The following is a 21,588-nucleotide window of genomic DNA, read 5'->3' on the forward strand; positions in this document are numbered from 1 at the left end:
CGTACCTGTGAGAGCAGTCCACTACCTGCGCCTCGACTCGGTGTTGACATCTCCTGACTAGGGGTGGTGCTAGCTGAAACAGTAGGGAGTGCTAGAGAGAATTGGGATAAGGGAGCGGGTGAAGTGGTCTGGAGCAAGGAAACGAGGGGTGTTGAGGGCGGGGAAGCAGAAGTCGCTGCGCCATGTTGGTGCGGGGCTCTCGCCAATGGATCCAGAACCCCACTAGTGGAGGCGGGAGCTAGCAGAGAGGGATACAATGACTGCGGAGCATAAGGAGGAGGGGGCCGAGTACTCAAAATATCTTCCATCTCATCCTGTTCATCCTCCCGTACTACATAACTTTTATTTTCTTTCAACCTGCAAAGCCTATCTGTGCGCTCCAACCGCTGCTCATTCTCATTCTTGGTATGTTCTCTCGCTTTCTGCGCCATGGTCTGCGCGGACTTTTTAAAAGCCTCTTTCTCTTCTCTCAACTTACGTTTCCTGGCTTCCTTTTGCCACACTCTTAAAGAATCAAACATGCTTTGACGGCTACGCCTAGCAAACAATTTGTCCTGCAAATAATCCAATTTAGCTTCTTCAAAAGAGCCCGTCAAGGGCCACTGCAAATCCACATTGTCAGCGGTGTATCGATGCCATAGAGTGCCAAACAATATCGGGGGCAATCCATGCTTGATATACATATCAAAGCTTGGAGTGCCCTCAGGGGGTGCAGGTTGGCTCTCGGCCAACCTGGAATCTGAGGGGCGAAAACAGCATCCAAAACATCGTAACTTACTAAAACACGGCATCTCTGCTTTAGTGTAGAATAAAACACTTCTCCTCAAAATTCGTCACCTTGAATCACTAGCTCGAGCTCATTTACACACACATAATATGCATTAGGACACACATACACATATAAAATTCTTCCAAATACGTGTTACCAAAATGGGACAAGGCCCGTCGACCAAGTCCTGGGGAACCTGGACCCTACCGCAGACCGAACAGTACACTAACTGTTCTAAGGATGGAGAACACATCCGCTCCCCGTGCGGCACTATGGATCGCTGCGCACTTTACCACAGGAGACCCAGGGCTCACCTCCACTGAACCACCACTCTAGGAGTTCAGGGTGAGTTCCGGAGTCCACCCGTAATGAGCCACGCCTTCACCACAGTATCACCCGGTCGGATCACTACAAACAATATATCTAAATATTCTCCCAACCTTGTCAAGTCTGTCAGAGCGCCTGCTCGCACTCTGAGTTCCCCGGAGCACACTAGCCCCAGGAGCACACCGGCTCCTCAAACCACCGGAGACTCCCTAGTCTCCCGGAACACTCCAGTTCCTTAAACAATCACAGGTGGACCACTCACCTTCCGTAGGCGGTACCGACCTCTACCGTTCTCCACCTCCGGCTGCCAGGACCAACACGGTCAGCTCCAAGTTCCGCCTTCTGGACCCCGGCGTAAGATCCGAACCGGGACCTCTCCCGATCAGCAGGGTGGGGCAGCGCTGCGAGAACCAAGCTCGGCATCAGATGGGTACCCGGGCCCACCGTGCCGACCAGCGGGTCCCCGGTCTTCTGCTACCCACCTACGGGTGAGAAAGATCTTTATCACGGGGTCCCTATTCGGGCGCCATCTGATAAGCGTGGCTCAAATCCACCCGAGTGACTTACCGCACTCACCTATAGTAATTCTGTAAGAAGTCAGCCGGACAGTGGAGAAGAATAAACAGAGTGTTTTATTAGGCCACAAGCTCCCATATGAGAGGGCCCTGTCCGACCAACACCCCAAAGAGTGCGTCGAGAGGACTGACTCTCTTCATCACAGCAGTACATTATAATGCAACACAGTTCATTAGGGTACGCCCCTTCTGGAAAATTACTGAAACCCAGACAGGGGAACAATGTCCTCATACAGTAGGCATCTGCACCTGCAAGGGATACATCGCTATCTTTACTCAAGGCCGCGGAGCTAGGCTTCAGCGTCTCTGGGGCATGAGAATATTACTGATAAAGAGACTTGTTACTTTCGGCCACAGTAAGCTGAGAAACGAAAACTGCTGTCTTAGTGAAACTCTCTATTCCTACGGGAGGGGCAGATGAGCGAGTGCGACTCGCAGACACTGAGAGATACACAAAATGGAGGCACACAGGCTAAGCTAAGGAACTAATATCGTCACACATATATTTGAATAATCAAGTAATAAGAAGAAAAATACACACACGTGCATATATACGTACTTCATCAGTTAGTCATATGATGCTAACTCACATATGGAAATAGGGATGGTTGGAGCATCGAAAACTGAATTCTATCAGGTCTAAGGCCAGCAAAACTAAATTCAACAAGAATAGTAGAAGTGAATGCAAAATGTTTGGGGGCTGCCCTGCAGGGAGGGCCAGTTTTATCAACAAGAGTGTGCAAAAGAAATGGAACTAGGTGCATCACACTTCAACGTGTGAAGTGTTGATGTTGTCCCGGAGCAACGTTTTTATTTAGAGTTAAAAGAATATGAATGTGTGTATGAATGAATTGAGGGCATAGGGGAAATATGTGTAACAAATAGAAAAATGAGGTTGGGAAATAGTCTTCATGTTTTTGATGTTTCATCGCGAGACAATTACCTTTGAGCCTGTCAAACATTCGGTTGTGCCTAACTAGAAGGCATTTTGAAAGATATTGATATCATGTAGTTTAGAGGACAGAAAATGAATGGTGTTTAGTCTGGTCTTTCAAATAAAAAAGTATATGCTATTTATAGAGAGTACCTGTTAAGTCACACGTGCCAACACTACCAATTGAATAAGACATCTGGCGTTGCCATGTGAAGCTTTATGAAGCAGCACCAAGACTTCACTTTTGGCAGTACTTTCCTTTGTGTGCTTAAGTTTGATTCAGACAGTGTCCGTAGCAGGTAAATCCGTAAACAATAATAGGTTTAAAACTGCTTATAGAGCAAGGACATGCCCACCTCGCTTTTACCTTCAGTTTCTCCTTAGCTTTTGTTGATATGTTTTTTTCTATACTCTCTGGATCAAATTTAGCACTTCTTTACAAGTCGCCTGTTACACCTGATAGGACGGGTAGGGTGAGTTACTAGCCCAATAGAGGTTAAAAATCCCTTGGGAACAACATGCCATACAAGCATTTTAACCAACTCTTTACCTCTCAAAGCAGCTGAAATATCCAGTGAAAACAAATGCAAAAGTGGGAAATAACATGCTAGGACTGGTGTAGAAACACCAATTTTCACATCTCATTCTCAGTCCCAGATGTTAAGCATGTAATGGCCCAGTCTAAGTGCATGATTGTTATTACAGTGTTTTCTGTACTTGGCCATCTGTAATGAGGCCCTTGAAACTTATTTTTATCCACAATCCAGTTTCACTTAATGAGAGGGCAACCACTGGATTTGTGATGAGAGCTATTCGTTTATGTGTTGCTGTGGCATGTGTAAAGAAATCAAGCATTCGTAATAATACAAGACGACTAAGTTGAGCATATAAGAACAACCCAGAGGCAAGTGTAGGCTCACTGTACATTCACAAGAATGTATCACTGTTATTGACAAGAGTCTACTGTGGTGCCCATTGACAAAGGGATCTGAAGAGGTGCTCTGTGGTCTCCAGTGCCAATGGAAACTGAAGGCGTGTTATACGGTCCCCAGTGGCAAAAGGAGCTGCAGGGTCAACATGACAAGAATGTAACTGCATCTCGGTGCCATGGCTAATAAAGGTTATACGTTTCCACAATTCCAGTAGCCAATGAATGTCAGAAATCAATCTGGTGCTACGGAGGTGATGAGAGAAAAAGAACAGACGCACTCCAACAAAGGTATCCTATGTATTTTATGATTAGTCCAGTAGCCACACTGGGATATCTTAAACCACCAAGTGAAACTTGACACACGGGTCAAGTTACTATTAAATCGTAGTTTGTAAATATTGAAAAAATAGTAAATTTACCCAAAAGAGTAAGTTTGCCTTTGTGAATTAGGACTCAAATATCTCTGAAGAGAAACCCGATTTTGAGATAGATGTGATTTCTGAAAAATCAGAACTATTCTTGAACACAATTGCTTTAGTGATTTATTTTGTCATAATCCTAGATTCCGATGGCTGATTTTCTCTGTGGGTAATTTGTGCTCTTTTCTTTCTCGTTGTTTTTGTTCGCAGGGTGAACAGTGCAATATTGTCCCTGATAATGTGGATGACATTGTGGCTGATCTTGTAACAGATGATGGAGGGGAAGGTAAAAGCGTGTGCAATTATGACAATTAAACCTAGAGTGTGACCACTAGTAAATACTAAATTCACGACATTGTTACCGCCAATAGACATTGCAACGCGTTTTGTTTGCATGCTTTAATGTTACGATTCCCAAAAGCAGTTCTCCAAAATTATCCAGTTATTAAAACAATCCGAGTGAATGAAGAAACATTTTTTGCTATCTTGAACGAAAAATATATGAGCTATGCAATGCATGATGTAGTTTAAAGAGATTTTAATTAGAAAAAAGACATTACCGAGGAAATATCAAATCAAGATTGTAATATATTTCACATAAATGAGCAATCATCTATTTTGTAATGATACGATAATGGGGGCATATGTAGGTAATTTCCATTTTGCGATTCTCAAATCGCGATTTTTAAGGAATGGCTAATTGAGAATTGCAAAATGGAATGTATGTAATAAATCGCAATTTTTTTGCGAATCTCTAAAATTCCTTAATTGCGATTAGCAAATTGCAAATCGCAATTAAGGAACAAGTGTCCCATTCATTCCTATGGGCCAAGAGGCCCGTAGGAATGAATGGGGATACATTCTCAAATTGCGATTTTCTATGCTCTAAGGGCATGTCTGTGCGCCACATGGCACTTTGAACTTAAAAAAAAATGCATTTTGACAGGAAATCGCAAAATACCATCTACTTGGAGTAGGTGGCATTTTGCGATTCCTTAAGCCAAAAGCGCAATTTTCAAGGCACCCCTACATAGCATTTAAGGAATCGCAAAATTGCGATTCCTCTAATGCTTGAGCAAAATAAGGAATCACAATTTTTGCGATTCCTTATTTTGCTTTGTGGCCCATACATACCAAAACGCTGTTTGCCATTCAGAAACGCCGGAATTCTGCGAATTCCGGCGTTTGCAAATCGCAAACGGCTTCCTACATATGCCCCACGGTTTATAATAAGTTTCTGAATACAATAAGAATTTATTCGTAGTTTTTTTTTTACACTTTTTTTATTGGTTTCGGAATGTATCGACTGTAGTTTGCAATTGTTATATCTAATATGCAGTTGCATTTCAATTAATATTTATAGAACAATAAAAATATTTTACTAAGAAATCAAGTTCTCATTAAATTTAGATGACACGCCAGAAACCTGCATCTACTCCAACTGGTCACCTTGGTCAGCCTGCAGTTCGGCCACTTGCGACAAAGGGAAGAGGATGAGACAGCGAATGTTGAAAGCCCAGCTTGACCTCAGCGTGCCGTGCCCCAACACCCAGGATTTTGAGCAATGCATGGGGCCAGGCTGCAGTGATGAAGGTAAGAAATACATAACCTAAGCAGTGAACAATAAACCAAAGCTGGGGACCCACTCTTGTAGACAATGTTCTGGGCAACATGTGAAGACAACATCCATAAATGCCTGCGCTCTTTTTCGTACTAACATTGAATACACCCACTCTTTTTAGATTTGTTCATAGGTAAAGTTACACAGTTAGAGTAGAATTTTGTATTTAAATAAACTTTTTAACAGTTCACTGTGTTTCTGCTTAATGAAAGTTCACATAAAGTCAAAAGTTAACCGAGTCCTGGTGCAGTAGAACTAAAAATTATGTCAATCGGTTGTGTTGCTTTCGTGGAATGATCAAAATTCTGTTTCCCATGAGTATTGAATGTAATGTTGTGAAGTGATAGCGTCCACAGATTATTTGACCACTGAGGAGTGGACATTTTTCAAACTAGATGGCACAGTTAATTAGCATGAGCTTGGGCTGGTAATCTAGCAGTGTGGTTTTTTAAAGAATGTTATGCAGTTAAGGGCGTTACCAAGATGGTGACCACATAAAATGCTTGAGAAGGAGCTCTGCATCCCTCATCCTTCGCCAAAGCATCCTGCGAAGATATCACTGTGAAACCTTGGTGGCCGGGAGACATGGCCTGCGACTTACAGCGCATGGTTTTTGCCAGGGCGGATGTGTCTTGCCTGATCGGGACAGGGGCCGAGCCAAACTGGCCACAGTGGGCACTGGGAGTTTCCCCGGTGGGCCACCAGGGTGGGGGCCGGTTTTAGACCTCTTTGGGGCTGTTTTTGATAGGTATTTAGGGAGGTGGTCCCAAGCTTTGAATACAAGGTATGAAAAGGAGCATTCTCCGGTTTTTGTCTTCTTGATGCGGGAGAGGTGTGTTTTTCCTGGGATGCAGATCAAAGGTGTCTTGTGCGTTGGTAGAAATTGACATGGTGGTGGAGGTAAGCTGGGCAAGTGTTGTAGAGAGCTTTCTAGGTGTGGGTGAGTAGCCTGAACCTGCATCTATCCTGGACTGGGGGCCAGTGGAGATTGATGAGGTGTGGAGAGATGTGATTGTTTCAAGGGATGTTAATGATGTGTCTGGCGTCGTTGTTCTGGGTGATTTGGAGTCGGCATAGGACATGGTCTAAGATTCCTATGTAGAGGGCATTTCCATAATAAAATATATGTGTGTATTAAGCGCTTGGGTGACCGTTCATCTGGTATTCAGTGGAATCCACTTGAAAATCTTGCATAGCATTCACATGATGTGGAAGCATGATGAGGAGACAGGATCAGCCTGGACACCAGCTTCTCCATGAGCAGGCAGATCAATGCTGAGATTCTAGGGATGGTCTGCAGTGGAGGGCCAAGTTTGAGGCCACCAAGAGGCGTCCCAGGGGGGGGTGTGGTTGTTGCTGAAGATAAGGAGTTAGGTTTTGTCTGTGTTGAGTTGGAGGCAGTTGTTTTTCATCCATTCTGTGATATTGCTTATGAAGTTTGCGAAATTTGCATTGACGGTGTTGGTTGAGTTGGTAAGGGAGAGGATGAGCTGTTTGTCATCCACATTGGATACTATGTTGATGCCTTGGGCACTGGCGATGTCCACAAAGGGTGCCATGTAGACGTTGAAAAGTGTTGGGCTGACTGATGACCTTCGAGGGACTTTGAAGATGGGTTATTTGGGTTCTGAGGTGCAGGGGGGAGTCTAACTCATAGAATTCTGTCTACGAGGCAGGAGGATATTCCCTTTATGGCCAATACACAGATACCAAACTGCTGAAGCTTTCTGATGTGTGACTTGTGGTAAACCGTATTGAAAGCTGCGGAGAGGTCGAGGAGGATGAGTGCGGCCATTTCTCCTCAGTCGTACATACTTTTGATGTCATTGGTGGCCACAATAAGGGCTGTTTCTATGCTGTGGTTGGTGCGAACGTCTGATTGAGAGCTGTCTAGGAGTAGGCGGAGTTCTAGTTAGTCTGCAAGTTGGGCATTGCATGCTTTGTCCACGATTTTAGTTGAAAAAGCAGGAACAAGGTTATTGGGGTCTTCTGCTAGTTTCTTTAATCGGGTGTTGACTTCTGTATTTTTGCAGCAAGACGGGAAGGTGGCGGTGGTTATGTAAGTGTTGAACATTGTAGTGAGTGTGGGGGAGATGTTGGTTCTTCCAAGGTTGCATGGGAAGTGGGGGCATGGGACTGATGGAGCACCTGATGGGATGGTATTCATCAGGGTGGTGGTTTCTTCGTTCAAGAGGGGCTTCCTGTTCCTTAGTTGCTGTTTGGCAATGAAGGAAGTGTCCAACTGGTCAAGGATAGTTCATAATAATATGCTGTAGGTCGAAAGTGTTGTAGATCTTAGCAGTCCTCTGTTTAAAGGTGTTTGAGAGGTTGCTTGGGATGGGATGATGCTGTTGTTGGCAGTTGCGGGATTGGAGTCTGAGAGTTAGGATCAATTTCTTTGCATTTCATAGTTGTTGGTGGTACAGGTTGAGGGCAGCTTTGCATGCGGATCTTTGTTGAGTCTTCATTTTCCCTAAAGTTGTTTGCGTGGCGCTTGGACTTCCAGAGGTCATTCATGTACCAGCTGGGTCACTTGTTGTTTTTGAAGGTCTTGTTTCTGGTGGCACTGGTGTGGTTAGGGCAGTCCATGAGCCATTTATTAAAGAGATTGGTGTCGACATCAAGGTTCCTGGTGTGGTTGGTTGGGATTTTCTGAAAGGTCTTGGTCTAGTTTTCTGTGCATATTTTGCCCTTGTGTCTTGATGATGCTTTGGGTTTTTCTGGTGGGGTGGCTTGTAATATTAGCAATATATATCACGATCATAGTTAAACAAAGTAACAATATATTAAAATATCTTCATAGTTCAAGGGCCAGAAAAACTCCCCCAGCCACCTCCATATAGTAATGGAACTTAGGTTAGAGTTGCTCTGGATTTCATGTAATTTCTTTACACTTTTAATATTATCTATCTGTTTGTATGCTTTATTAATTTCTTCTTATTTCATATAAAGTGACAGTCATTGATACATGGGAATTAAAGCAGAAAATAACCTGGAGGTAATTAAAACAGAAACTAAATCTACCCCTTTTTCATTCTGAGTGGTAGTCATCAAAATGTCTTTTAGTAGGATGGATGTATTCTGGATGACAAGTTCCACTCCAGCCATAGGGCAGTCAAGTGTAGGTCTGTGTCCCTTCAATGAAAGGTGCATGACCAATTGCTGGCAGCCTTTGAGTAACAAGAGTCCATGTGAATGGCGATAGATGATAGGAGGAAACTAAATGGGAATGTCCTCTACTGTTAAAGCAAATCTGCTTTATTCAGAAAAAAACTATAGAGACATTTGCTTCTTGGTGCTTACAGAAAATCCTTGCTCAGTCACTACTTGACAAGTCATGTCTGGCAAGTTGTGGATCTGAAGCAAGAGCAACTTTGTCTTCAAAAGGAGCGACTCAATTGCAGTGGAAAAAGTGGTATCCACTCATGAGCTGAAGTAGAATGCTAATAGAGTTTGCAGTATGACAGACGTCATACCATCATAAACAAGAAAAAGAGCAGAATAACCAGGTTAGGAAAGGCTCCCCTTGATTTCATCTTGAACATTGTCCTAAAATCAATACTTTCATTATGTAGTGCCAGAACCTTATGGTATCATAGTGAAGTATTTGTTGGCCACACTCTTCCACTCTTTTTTGTATTAGGGTATTAAAAAGTATGTCACATGATTAGTTCTGCCTTCGCACAGATTTATATTCCAATTAACTTAATTTCAATTCAAAACAGGAGGTTCATCAATATATACACTCTCGTCAATGCTGAAATGAGCAATCCGAATTATGCAATGTCACTGGTGATCCAGTTTGGGGGTTTATCAAGAAATACACCTGAAAATTCTTAACCCAAGGCCCGTAGAAACCAAGGCATAACTTGAATATAAGCCTTATCAGCTCAACTAGCTGCAGTACTATAAAGAAATGGAAGACTGAATATGGGTGAGAATAAGAACATAAAAACTATTCACTACTACACGACCGTGGCGAATGAACCTCTGATTACCAAATAATTAGTGTCTTAATTCATAAATTGAACTGATTCACATAAAAAAATTCAAAAGAACGAAGCAAGGTTAATATGAAACACCAGAATTCAAAACATTGGAGACATTTGAAGCGCCAAGAAAGAAGACAGGTCAGTGGCACCAAACATGCATAGAAAATTATCTTTTGGCAGAATTTCTAAATAAATGAAAAGGCAGCCAGGAATCTTGTGGTTACTAAGAAATGCTTCTCTAATCTTGCTGGCATTATGGCTGAGTGAGTTAAACTTTCACCAATGTCGTGTCCTGTGATCTTCAGGTCATGAGTTTCAATTCTTTCCAACTTTGCCAGTTCACTCGTCGATACTGTCAGTGGTGTTAAATTAAGTACCAATATTTTCAGCATCTTTTTAGGTATGATATGAAACACTATAAAAAACAAGTTTGCATTGTTATGGCCCATCATGCGTATGTATTTATTATCATATAAAATTGTATAATAATAATCATCATTGTCGTAATCAGGTAAGTTAAGCACCTGGCACTGAGAACGATATTCTTAAAAATGATATCCTAAACATTCTGAACCCCATGTAGATACAGAGATCACTTGAAGCTAAAATGATAATCAGAGGAAACAAGAGTAGAGGAAGTCCAGGATAATTTATTTCCATAACAGAAAATATCTAAGTTATAACTGCTTTGGTACATATAGGGCATTTAGAAGTGGCAAGCAGTGCTGCCTGGACCATGGTGATAGGGAAATAGATACGGCAGTGCCTTTCTCAAGTATTGTGCAGACATTATGAATATCAAAACCATCAGACACTTCTCCACCCACTATTTAATTGGCGTTAGGCTGCTGCACTGTTCCACTCTAATGTCTAGTAACAGGCATTAGGGAGAATTAGTAAACTTCAAGCTGAGTTTTAAATTGAGACCTAGAAGAGACTGTAAGTAAGGCCGGAATTAAGTTTGTTCCTCCATTGTCCCTGTTGGGCAAAGTCTAGAGAACAAGAACCTTATTTTGCTCATATACTGATTCCTATTGGTTACTATTCAAACTTTTAACTTTCACAATATGCTTCTTGTTCAAGTCAGAAAGCCAGCTGTAAGGAATTGGGTTTCTGGTGAGGGGGGTGAAATCCTTTTCAAGATGAAATAACAATTCCTATCAGAGTGATGTCACAAGCAACCCCTAAATTAACCTGTGCTCAACCTTGCACAGAGCAGTCAGGCTTACCTCAGGAGCAAAGTATTTGTGCAGTACTCCAATTAGTAACACAGTGAACACACACAACAAAAGGAGCCTATGAGAGAGTTATACAAAGAAAGAGACATTTTCTTTAAAAATTACTGAAATCCAATCAGTAGATTTGAAGATATACCATTTCTAGGTTTTAGTAAAAATAGCACCAAAAGGAGTAAAGCTGATACTGTGGATATTTGGTCACATAAGACCAGGACAAGGTCACAAGACTGTGGTGGAACACAGGCCAGCTACAGATGCCCAGTTAGGCCAGCAGAACAAAGTACCTTCAATCCTGGTTTGCTGAGTGTTGGAAGGATCCGCATCGAAGATGCATTACACAGCCAAAGTGATGTGTCAGTTCTGAAATGCAACAAGGCTGCAGTGCGAGGTTGTGTTGTTTCATTTTTAAAGATCCTTTTGACAAGGGCTTGTGATGCGCAGTTCAGAGTCAGGGAAGTGTCGCACAGCCTGGGTGATACTTGCCTTTTAAAGAGCTGTGCTACTGCAATGTGTAGTCCGGCATTGTTGCCGAGGCTGCCGTTGACAAGAAATGCAAAGGCTAACACCCAGGATGTGTTGTTCACTGGAGGTTTCGAATGCGTAGCGGGCCGCGGCAGCAATGCGAGTCTGTGAGACGGGTGCAATTCATGTAGCAGTGGAGATGCGTTGGTTCTCCTCGGAGTTGCACTGCACAGAAGAGGAGATCCGACAGGTCTGCTGGATCCAGCAAGGCTGGTAAAGCACCTTAAGCCCACTTCCAAGTGTCCAGAATTGGGGTGGCCCCACTGGACAATATAGACCCACAGATGTCAGAGATCCAGATGTACGACTCACCAATTTGCGACTCACAATTTGTGTCACATTAGCGACTTGCAATTTGCAACTGACAAATTGGGATGCACAACAGTGTCTCAGACACTGTTTGCAATTCCTTATTGGGTTGCAAATTGCATGCCTCATTAATATTAATGAGGCAGGTGCAATTTGCGACTCCATTAGGAATGACTTGCGCTCACAAGATTGGTGAAAAAAGGGTTGTACATCTGACCCAGAGTCTCCTGGTGCAGGTGGAAGGTTTTTGGAGCCTTCTGTCCCTGAGGCTTAAATCAGGAGGCCAGCCAACTAGCAATTGGAGTCACTCTAGGGCAGGGGTCTCCAAACCGGTCCTGGAGGGTCAGATCCATGCCAGATTTTTTGGATATCCCCATTGAGATACATGTAGTAATTTAAAAATATCTGGCATGGATCTGGCCCTCCAGGACCGGTTTGGAGACCCCTGCTCTAGGGTTTTGGGTCCAAGAGATGTAAGTCCAGTTCTTCTCAGCCAGGCAGTGGGGAAGCAGCCATCAGGTCATTAAAGCAAAGCAGTAGCAGAGCGAGGCAGCATATCAGCACAGCAAGGCAGTAGTCCAGCACAGTGCAGTTTAGGTGGGGCTGTGTCCTACTCTTCCCTCTCATCCTGCCAGTGATGGCCCATCCAGACACACCTTAGTTCCATAATTGTATGTGGCTGTTTGTGGGGAATTCACAAAGCCCAAATGAGGAATTGTGCTGTTGGGAGAACTGAGCTTTGGCTGATACTTTACTGTGAATTACTGGTGTTCACATGTAGGGAAGATCATTTGGCATAGATCGGAGGAGATGCGAAATTGAGAGTCAAATTGAAGGAGCTGTCTTGTTTTTTTTTTCCTCCCATAAGTAGATGGCGTATGTGTTAATGATGGGGGGAGAGAGTGGGTGTCCACTGTAAGAGATCTGAATGCAACACTAAAGGATTGGTCTCTCTTAAATGGATTGTGCTGGTTAGAGACTCCTTCAATTGGTGTTCTTCTTTAGGTGAGCTATGTGGAAAGCCTGTTAAAGTGAATGTACTTGCGGACCTGAGTCAATGTGATGTTTTGGTTGAGTATTGGGGCACATGGGAGTTGGGAGTATATGATTTTAATGGGCTATTCTTGGTGTCTGTTTTGCAACTGTTAATGAAAGAGAACGAACGGTGAGGTAATGTTCTTCTTTGTGTTGTTTAGCCTGCTTTTGATGTTCAAATGTAGATGTTTGTGCATGTGTGAGAGTAGTAGGTTTGCAATACAGATAGGATGTGATATGTATATGGTATGTTTTACTTTCACAATATCATGAGAGACTTGGAATGCAGGGTTGAATTATTCCTATCAAGTATAACGGGAGAATCCACTATTAATAGACTATCAAGCCTAGCAAGTGAGATTAATGGGAAGATGTTCAAGAGGGTAGGATATATTATAATATTTCTCAAGACTGAAAAATCAATGGACACCCCCCAAAAATTAAGCATTATTCCTTTCAAGACATGTATACAAGAGCATGATGCAACTGGAGTTTTATGGTGGTCATGAACACAATGGCCAGTTTGAAGCCAATTATCATACTTACAATTGTAGTAGGGGAATTTCATGAAAGTTTATATTTACCTTCGTTGCTCTCTTCATGGTACCGCTACAGAAAGAGGTAAGCACGAGAGTTAAATGCAAGAATAATTTTTTTCTGATAACCTTCCTAGTCATTTATACCTCTGAAAATACAGACAAATTCATGAGATGAACAAGAAAGTGAGACTAAATTGAAACAGAAACAGTGTAAATAAAGGAGAACTCTTAAATTGGAAGACCAATGCATGATCTTCATTTCTAAGAGAGCAATTCCTGCAACCCAAAGCAGCCACTAATATATTTTTGCCACACCTACCAAATAAGGCTAGCATTCTATCAGAGTACCAATTCAAGGAAATTGTGGTACATTTAAACAATTATATATGCAAAACAATATGGGCCTGGTTAGGATGTCAGTCGGTAAGCCTCCAACCGCTCGTCGGAGGCTTACCAACAGACATCCTTGGTTTGAAGTATGACGCTTTGTTTCAATGACGGCAGTCTGAGTCCAAACCGGTCGGTCAATCCAACTGGCTCCGGGTGGGCTCAAGGAGCATGTTGGCCAGTCTAAACTGCCACATAATCCCTCGTGGGCGGCGTTTCTGCCATCGGGATTATGATGTTGGTTTCGACAGGCTTTCCATGTCGGACTTTCTGACATGGAAAGCCTGTTGGAAAGCGACATTGTTGGCCCCTAGCAGGCTCCCACCTTCTGGGGCCTCAGGTTGTGAGCTGAGGGGGTACCTATGTTGCCTCCCTGTAAATCCCTTTTGCCACCTGCCACATGGTGCAGAGGTTTACAGTAACTTCCATTTCTTTATGTGAGTTTGTTGTGAAGTCAGTTTCCACCCAACTCACAAGCTCCCATAGGGAAATAGGAGCTTGCGACCCCACCATGCACGGTCGCATCGCAATTACAGTTTTGGACAGCCGACCTGAGGTCCGTCTGTTCTGAAACCGCACAGATGTAGGTCTGAGGCAACTCCAACAAACATCATAATCAAGACCTTTGTCTTAACCAAACAAACAAAACCAAATCCCAGCCCAATCATACTTTATCGATCAAATTACAAACTCAATCATTCAACATCCTTGTTGCATCACAAGTAATCAACCATTAAACAAAAGATTACAGTCCCAAAACTGAATGACCTTGATTTCGGTAACTGTTATTCCTGGGCATGAAGAGCACTGCAGATGAAACAATTAATCCAAAATGGTTTGCAGGAGTTTGACCTTTGGGACTCAGGGAATTCAGAGGAAATTAGCAATGCATTGGTTAATATTTAAAATGTATGTTTCTTTAAATAGCGTATTGAGAAACATATGATGTCTCATCATGGACACAAAATCTCCATATCCTAGATGGTATTCACCTGATTATGACCAAGAGAAAGATCACAATGTTTTCATACATTGCCAAGTCTGTAAAATGTTCTACAGGTGATAAGCACTTAGGGGAAAATTGCAAATAAGTAATGTGTTTACTTATCCCAAATGGGAGACCTATGTCCTGATGAAGCTTTCCTGTGAGGCTAACAGTAGTAGAGTTTCACAGGACCAAATCATTTTAATACCTGTAACCACCAACAAGTAGAAGTAAATCACTAAAAGCCTGTACACCTTCTATCTGCACAGACAAACTCACCAAAAAATATTAGGCTCATACTCAGAAACATACAGTATTGGTTTGGGGTAGAAGAACACATGCAAGGCAGATTTAGGGTAAGTCCATTTATTTCTGATAATTTCTTAATACGTTATCAATACTTTACCAATGAGATCTTTTACTTTTTCCGAATTCCCAGTAATATTATATTTAATAAATGTATCATTGGTGTGGGAGAAATGGAGGACAATCAACATTGATCAATAAGTAGAGACTCAAAAGGAGGAGGGCTGTAAAGGACCTCTGCAAAAAAACAGTATGAGTTCCTTCCACTGCAAGGTTGTGTTCCCGGTGAAGGAGCCACCACCAGTTAATTCTCAGGAAATTGCAGTAAGCGCATTACACTAAATCCAACTTACTGATAGGTACTGATAGATATACTGATAGTGTATCCTGTTTTCTCAGTTCTGATAAATGTGTTTTACATTCATTGGTGAAACTTATATATTGTATGGCACAGTCCTCAATATAGTAGATATATTCTTTACATTTCAAAATAAGAAGTTGCCCAAATGCGCATTCTTTCCTATCAATCTAATTGAGAAAAAAAAATCTTTAATATACAGCAGTGACATTTCATGCAATCATGCACTCTCTAATATTCAGGGTAATGGCATGTTCTATCGTTTGGGTGTCAATTCATATTTATAGTGCAGGTTTTTTTTTTATTAGTATTTTCATTATGTCAAGTTGCGCTACATTTCATATCCCATATTTTCATTCAGATACTTTTTTCTCAGCATACTTCTTTCTCTAATTTATCAGTTATGGCTGATTTATGTTAATGGCTGCTTTGTGCAATTACATTTTGCATATTTCTTTTTTCATAGATGGGTCTACGTGTATGATGTCAGAGTGGATTACCTGGTCACCATGTAGTGCTACTTGTGCGAGTGGGGTGAGATCGAGAGAAAGATATGTGAAGCAGTTCCCTGATGATGGTTCTGTATGTAAAGTGCCCACTGAAGAAACAGAACCTTGCATTGTAAATGAAGAGTGTGGTAAGTATCCACTTTAATATTGTAAGAAATAATGGATGGTTAAGTATTTAAAATATATTCTGTATATGTGTTCCTTGCAAAATGTGTGATAAGCTTCATATATAAAGAATAATCATAAAACCAATGCAGTTCTAGTTAACAGTAAATTGTGACATATTTAGTTGACTATAGGGCATCCAAGTTTGTAGTGTATTTATAGTAGCAGCAGCCTGCAGCCTTACCTCTGCTACTCTGTCTTCTGTGTTTACGGTTTTTTAGTAATATTTTTGTCTTTTGGTGACATTTCTTGATGCAGTTCTCCACAATAGCCCTTATGGTGCCCTAAATTCATTTCACATCACTGACCAGACCTCTCATTAAGGCCCTCATAATGATGCTGGTTGGACGAGCATCCGACCAACATCGTAGCGGGTTTGGGACCGCCCGACATGGAGTTAAAGGTCTCACCTGCTGAATTATAATGCGACTGCCAGCACAGCAGTCGGAAACATAACCTTTGTTATTGTGGCTTGTGCTGCTGACTGGAAAAAGTACCACAGCACAAGCCTTAATAGTAAAGGGTATGATTTCAAACATCTGTGCACTGTGTGTCAGGTACCATATGGTGGCTGTCATTTGATCTATGGATGTTTGCGGGCCCCCATGGCCAACAGCGGAGGGCCAAGGGTGATGGGGGCACTGCTAGTGGCACCTAAAGTCTCATTCCATCTGCTTTACATGTTTGCCAGCCATCATGAAGGAATGTATGACGAAACCATGCATACATTTACAACACAGTTTTTACATCGCAACATCCTTTATAACACATACATTTACAATGCATGCCATTACAACAATTTTTTTAACTACATTTACAAGGCATTCCATTACATTGCATTATACCTTTTCAACGTAAACCATTACAATGCATACCATTACATTGCATTTAAGGTAAGTGTTGGATAGTGTAGGGGTAAAAATTACTATTCTAACTCCAGGGGGTGCAACAGTAGGGTAAGTGTTGGATAGTGTAGGGGTACTATGCGTTGTAAATGTAAATGTATGTATACTTGTAAAGCGCACTATCACCTTTCAGGCATCCTGGCGCTGTATACCGCTGTGGAACCCTTCCTGGCTTTCCCTGTGAGATGCCCCCTACTGGGCACCCCCAAGGTGAAGCCAGGCATCCCAGCGCTTTTGGGGCTGTTGTGGAGATTAAGCAAGCTATTGCCCAGAGTTGCAGAGTGGGACCCACGATTAGAGTAGGCACGAGGCGAGAATTATCGAGTCCGTGGACATTGAGCCCAAGACCCTGCCGCGTCAGAAATTGAACCCTGGTCCCGGGTCAGACCTCTGCATCAGGGTCTGCCGCTTCTAACCAGTGAGCCACACTTCTCTGGTATGCGTTGTAATGACATGCAATGTAATGGCTGAGTTGTAGTGACATGCTTTGGAAAGGATGTTGTGATGCAATGCCTGTGTTGTAAATGTAGTGCGATGTAATGACTGTGTTGTAAAGGTTGTTTCCCATCATAAAGGCAGAGAGAAAAGGGACATCATGATCCCTATGGTGGTGCCTCTTCAGGCACTGCCCCCATTGTAGAGTATCACGCTCCGACCAATGCTGCAACAGGCTGGTTGAGTCTGTTGGAGCTGTCACACGGTCCCTCCGCCCGCTGCCTCCAACCAACCACATTATAATGCGGTGGTCAGTCCACAGCCCCAGATCTGTCAGTGGTGATCCGTCCAACATCATAATCGGGTCCAAAGTGTTCAGACGAACTTTGTTCGAGTCAGCCTCAGCTGGTTCTGAGATATCAGTCAATAGTCTCACCTGGGCCACGTCTCATCATTCCAGTTACAATCTAGTAGGCGGAAAGCTGATGAGTGCCATCAGGATCACCACATTTACTTTAACGTGTCTTAAAACCTGCCAGGCTGTAACTTTTGTTTGAGAGCTGACCCACATACAAAAGGTAGCATGTAGAAGACAGGAGCATTTGCTTGGCATATCTTTGCATCATTATGAGTTATTCTACCACAAACCTTATTTTGATTCTTTGAGTCAGTGCACATTTGCTGAAGCAAGGAGATGGATTTAGGAACACAGGAAAGGAGGGTCAGTAGCAAAAAGGGGGCTGGTGGGGTTTTGAATGTGATGAATATCTGCAGAGAGTTGAGCTCCCTCTCCCCAGTACCCAGTAAGGAGCATCTCCTCTACTATGTGACCTTCTCTGGATGTTTTTCTATGGGCTCACTCTGTCCCCTGTATGTCAAGAGGACCGAAGAAACCAATAATCATACTGATCGCAGTTCTTACCTGAAACAATTCCTACGAGATAAGTTGCCATTGCTAGAGTAACGTTCCCACCCACGTAAAGTGCCCAAGTGCTTAAAAGACCATGAAGTATTTAAAAATAAGAAATCTTTTCCAATATGATCTATGATCTCTATCCAGGACACCTTAACTTTCTCGTGTCTAGGGCGCTATTACTGCCTGGACCTGTTTGTACCCTATGAACTTGAGTTATTGTTCATCCAGTCACATCCAATCCAAATGTAGCAGAGACATGTATCATCTTGGCACACATTTCTCCCACTATTCTTTCATTGTTCTGCTTGTATGTATCAGTGGTCTGAACAATATACCTCACAGTCTCCAAATGTTGAGGCTTTTTTCCAAGCCGCATAGTCTGCTGTTTTGCGTTTACAATGGTTCTTTGAGACTCCATTTTAGGGCACATGTGCATTGTTGCAAAAGTACATTAGTTAGCCAACTGGTCTCTTGATATTCCTCTCACTGGTCTTTGAAATGTCTCCTTTTCCATCGTTGATATTTCATCAGCATTCCACCAACTTTTCCTATCCTAACAGGATCAGGAAGTAGCAGATTTTTTCAAAAATGTCAAAAGCCTTAAATTCAATAGAAGGACCTCCGTCTGGGAGTGTGCACTCGAGACTTGCTTAGAGCCATTTTAATGTTAAAAGGAAGCTCGTTTAAAATAATTTCTTCTTTTGGTTTTATTGTGTCTATGTTGTCTGGTCTCCTATATTGGGTCAATAACTTTGATAGCTGTTTGCTTGCTAGTGGTCAGCCCTGCCTCTTTGTCCCTCCCTTTCCCTTCTGTTCCTCCCAGGCAGCAGGGACTAAGTATGGTGTCATTTTGCCATGGTTCTTTATGTGTTCTGTGAGGGACTATTTTTTTTTTGTTTCCTAGTCTGTTACTGTTTGCCTGTGGTCAGTTTTGGAGGCATAGCTGCTTACACGTAAACATAGCATTCCTCCCTCCCACCTCCTCTTAATGCCACAGTTATATTAGTGCAGCCTCCCTCGCAGTGTCTCCTGCTCTGTTGATTGCATTTATTTCGTGTTTTTGCATTTTTCAGATCCACCGTCATTTGGGCTTCTTTTTGGTAGGCTATTCATTTTGTGTTGGGCATTCTTTTAAAGGGGATTGGGCTCATAGAAGTCTTGTAGCACAAAGTGATGCTTTTACTTAAAAATGTCAGTTTCCTGTGTCTCTGTTTGTTTTTTAAAATGGCATGCTCTAAAAAAGTCGAGTGTTTTAATTGGCTGCCATAGCAGGGCCAGGCAAATGGCCGCTGTACTGTACAGGGCTGCTGCTGGAGGCCACACTGCGCATTAGCAGTATGACCATGTACATTCTTTGATTTCACTCTTACATAGTACGATGATGTCAACATCATTGTATGGGCAAGTGCATTCCTTAACAGTGTGCTACATTTGACTGAATTTAGCACCACAGCCCCGAGATAGTTTGTGTGCACAGAGGAGCCTGCACTTTTTTTCTGTATTGGGAGAGGATGTGGTCCGTCGGCTAGACTGCCGAATTTGGTGCTGGAAACCAGGGTTCGAGCCTCGGGGTCGCGTCCACATTCTGTGATTCCGGTCAAATCACTTAATCTCCCCATGCCTGAATGTTTAAGTAACCGGTGCTCATGTAAAGCGCTCCAATACCTTCGGGTCGAGTTTGCGCTATATAAATATGCAAAAAAGAATAATTCCCTCCTGCAGCCTCGAGATAGCAAATGTGCACAGGGGAGCCTGGGAGATGCACCAAACTGCAGCCTGTGGCAGGCGCTTATGCAAAGCCTTCAATATCTTGTTCGCGCTTTGTACACCTGCAAAAAAAAAACAAATGAAGCCTTCTAAGGATGAAACTCAGCTCTGTCGCGTATATTCTAATGTCGTTTGCAAGAGGTGGGATAAAACCTGGCTACAGTCAGAAGAGTATCGAAATGTTCAGCTTTTACAGTGCAGCCTGAGAGCTCTTACAAGTTTAAGAAACCTCTTCGCTCCAGCCCCAGTCTCCAGGAATGCCTTTTTGGCCAATTCTCCTACCTGACAGGAATTTTCAGGGAAGGACAGACTCACTATTTAGTAGCTGCTCGCGGGTGATTAGCAGGCTATTTATAAATACCTTTTGGGGGTACCAGTGCGATTCTTCAGATCAAATATTCCAGTCAGAGTGATAGGCTCTGAACAGAAGTTGAGGCTTAAAGGTTTTTAAATGTAGACACTGTTCTGACATTCTGGAGTTGTTTCTAATAGAAACTCAATTTAATAAACACGGCACATGATTAAACTTTCAGCTTTTTTCAATTTTGATCCTTTGTTCTCCTTCTAAAATGCTCACTGACATTATTGCAGATTTTTTTTTTGACTGACCCATGTATTTAGTGAAACGTTGCTTGCATGCTTAACATGCATTGGTGTGATGAGAATGTATTGCTGTAGTAAGTTTCGCATTTATATGCATGCTAAATACAGTAAAACGTGCAGGGCAGTTTGGCTCATTGATTTGAAGGGTTGCCGTCAGTGATCTAAAGGGCACATTTTCAAATACTGGCAAGGAAAGCTCACCCTTCCATTCTCCCCAGGTCATGAAAATTGAAGACCCTAAATTGGGTAATAACATCTGTCATTTACAAAGCTCAGAAAGAGCAGAATTATAGTATGCAGCACTATTTATGAAAGTAAGTTGTTTTGACTGTGGTGTCACAAAATATTCTATGTTAAGAACTTGCCTATGTAAAATGTGATGACGTATACCGCCTCATTATTTGCAGACATTCCTACCCAAATTGTCCTCATAGACAAGCAAAGTAAGAGGTCAGAAGTTCAATGACAGAAAATCTATAACAAAAGTATCATCTGACATACATATCGTGCTCTGAATTCTGTTAGCAAAAATGTTGCTTCATTGGGTGCACATTTACTCTTATGAACTACGTTGCAGTACTAACATTCTGTTACCATACCAGCTGAGTCGGACTTGGACTAAAAATAAGACCAGGCACCTGGGACATTTGAAGAATTTTGGGGGCATTGGGCCAAATTTATTTTGTTCGCCCCTGTTCAACTGATTTGAATATATGATGCAATTTCAGCTCTTTCATGCCCTCTTCGGCCAGGTCACTCACAGTATACAGACGCAATTGTCCAAACACTCTTCAATTTCTCATGTTTGATTCTGTTGTAATCTAAAATTAATTTCATGGATGTTGCATGAAAAATGAACACAACGTTTATCTGCAAAATGTCTTTAATAAACTTGCACATCACATACTTTTATAATAAAGGAAAATGGTATTCAAAACAATCTGCTTATTGATTATTCAGATTCATCAGGGCAAGACTCTGCAGATCAAATCTGGCTCTTTGAAGGGGACCCCTGAAAGGCTAGGGCCCTAGGCCAAAACC

At 42.3% G+C, this 21,588-nt stretch overlaps 1 protein-coding gene across 2 annotated transcripts in view; it reads left to right on the plus strand.

The window, feature by feature from the left end:
- The window catches only part of SPON1 (spondin 1), a 1,234,287-nt gene that overhangs the window by 1,119,551 nt on the left and 93,148 nt on the right, over positions 1–21,588 (plus strand). For both annotated transcript variants that reach the window (XM_086955876.1, XM_086955877.1), the window contains exons 10-12: positions 4,166–4,241; positions 5,366–5,548; positions 15,714–15,884. In XM_086955876.1, the coding sequence (XP_086812002.1) occupies positions 4,166–4,241; positions 5,366–5,548; positions 15,714–15,884 (430 nt within the window). The remainder of the gene's footprint in view (positions 1–4,165; positions 4,242–5,365; positions 5,549–15,713; positions 15,885–21,588) is intronic.

Source organism: Lissotriton vulgaris, chromosome 2_1 (genome assembly GCF_964263255.1).
Source record: "Lissotriton vulgaris chromosome 2_1, aLisVul1.2, whole genome shotgun sequence".
In the NCBI taxonomy this organism is placed as follows: Eukaryota; Metazoa; Chordata; class Amphibia; order Caudata; family Salamandridae; genus Lissotriton; species Lissotriton vulgaris.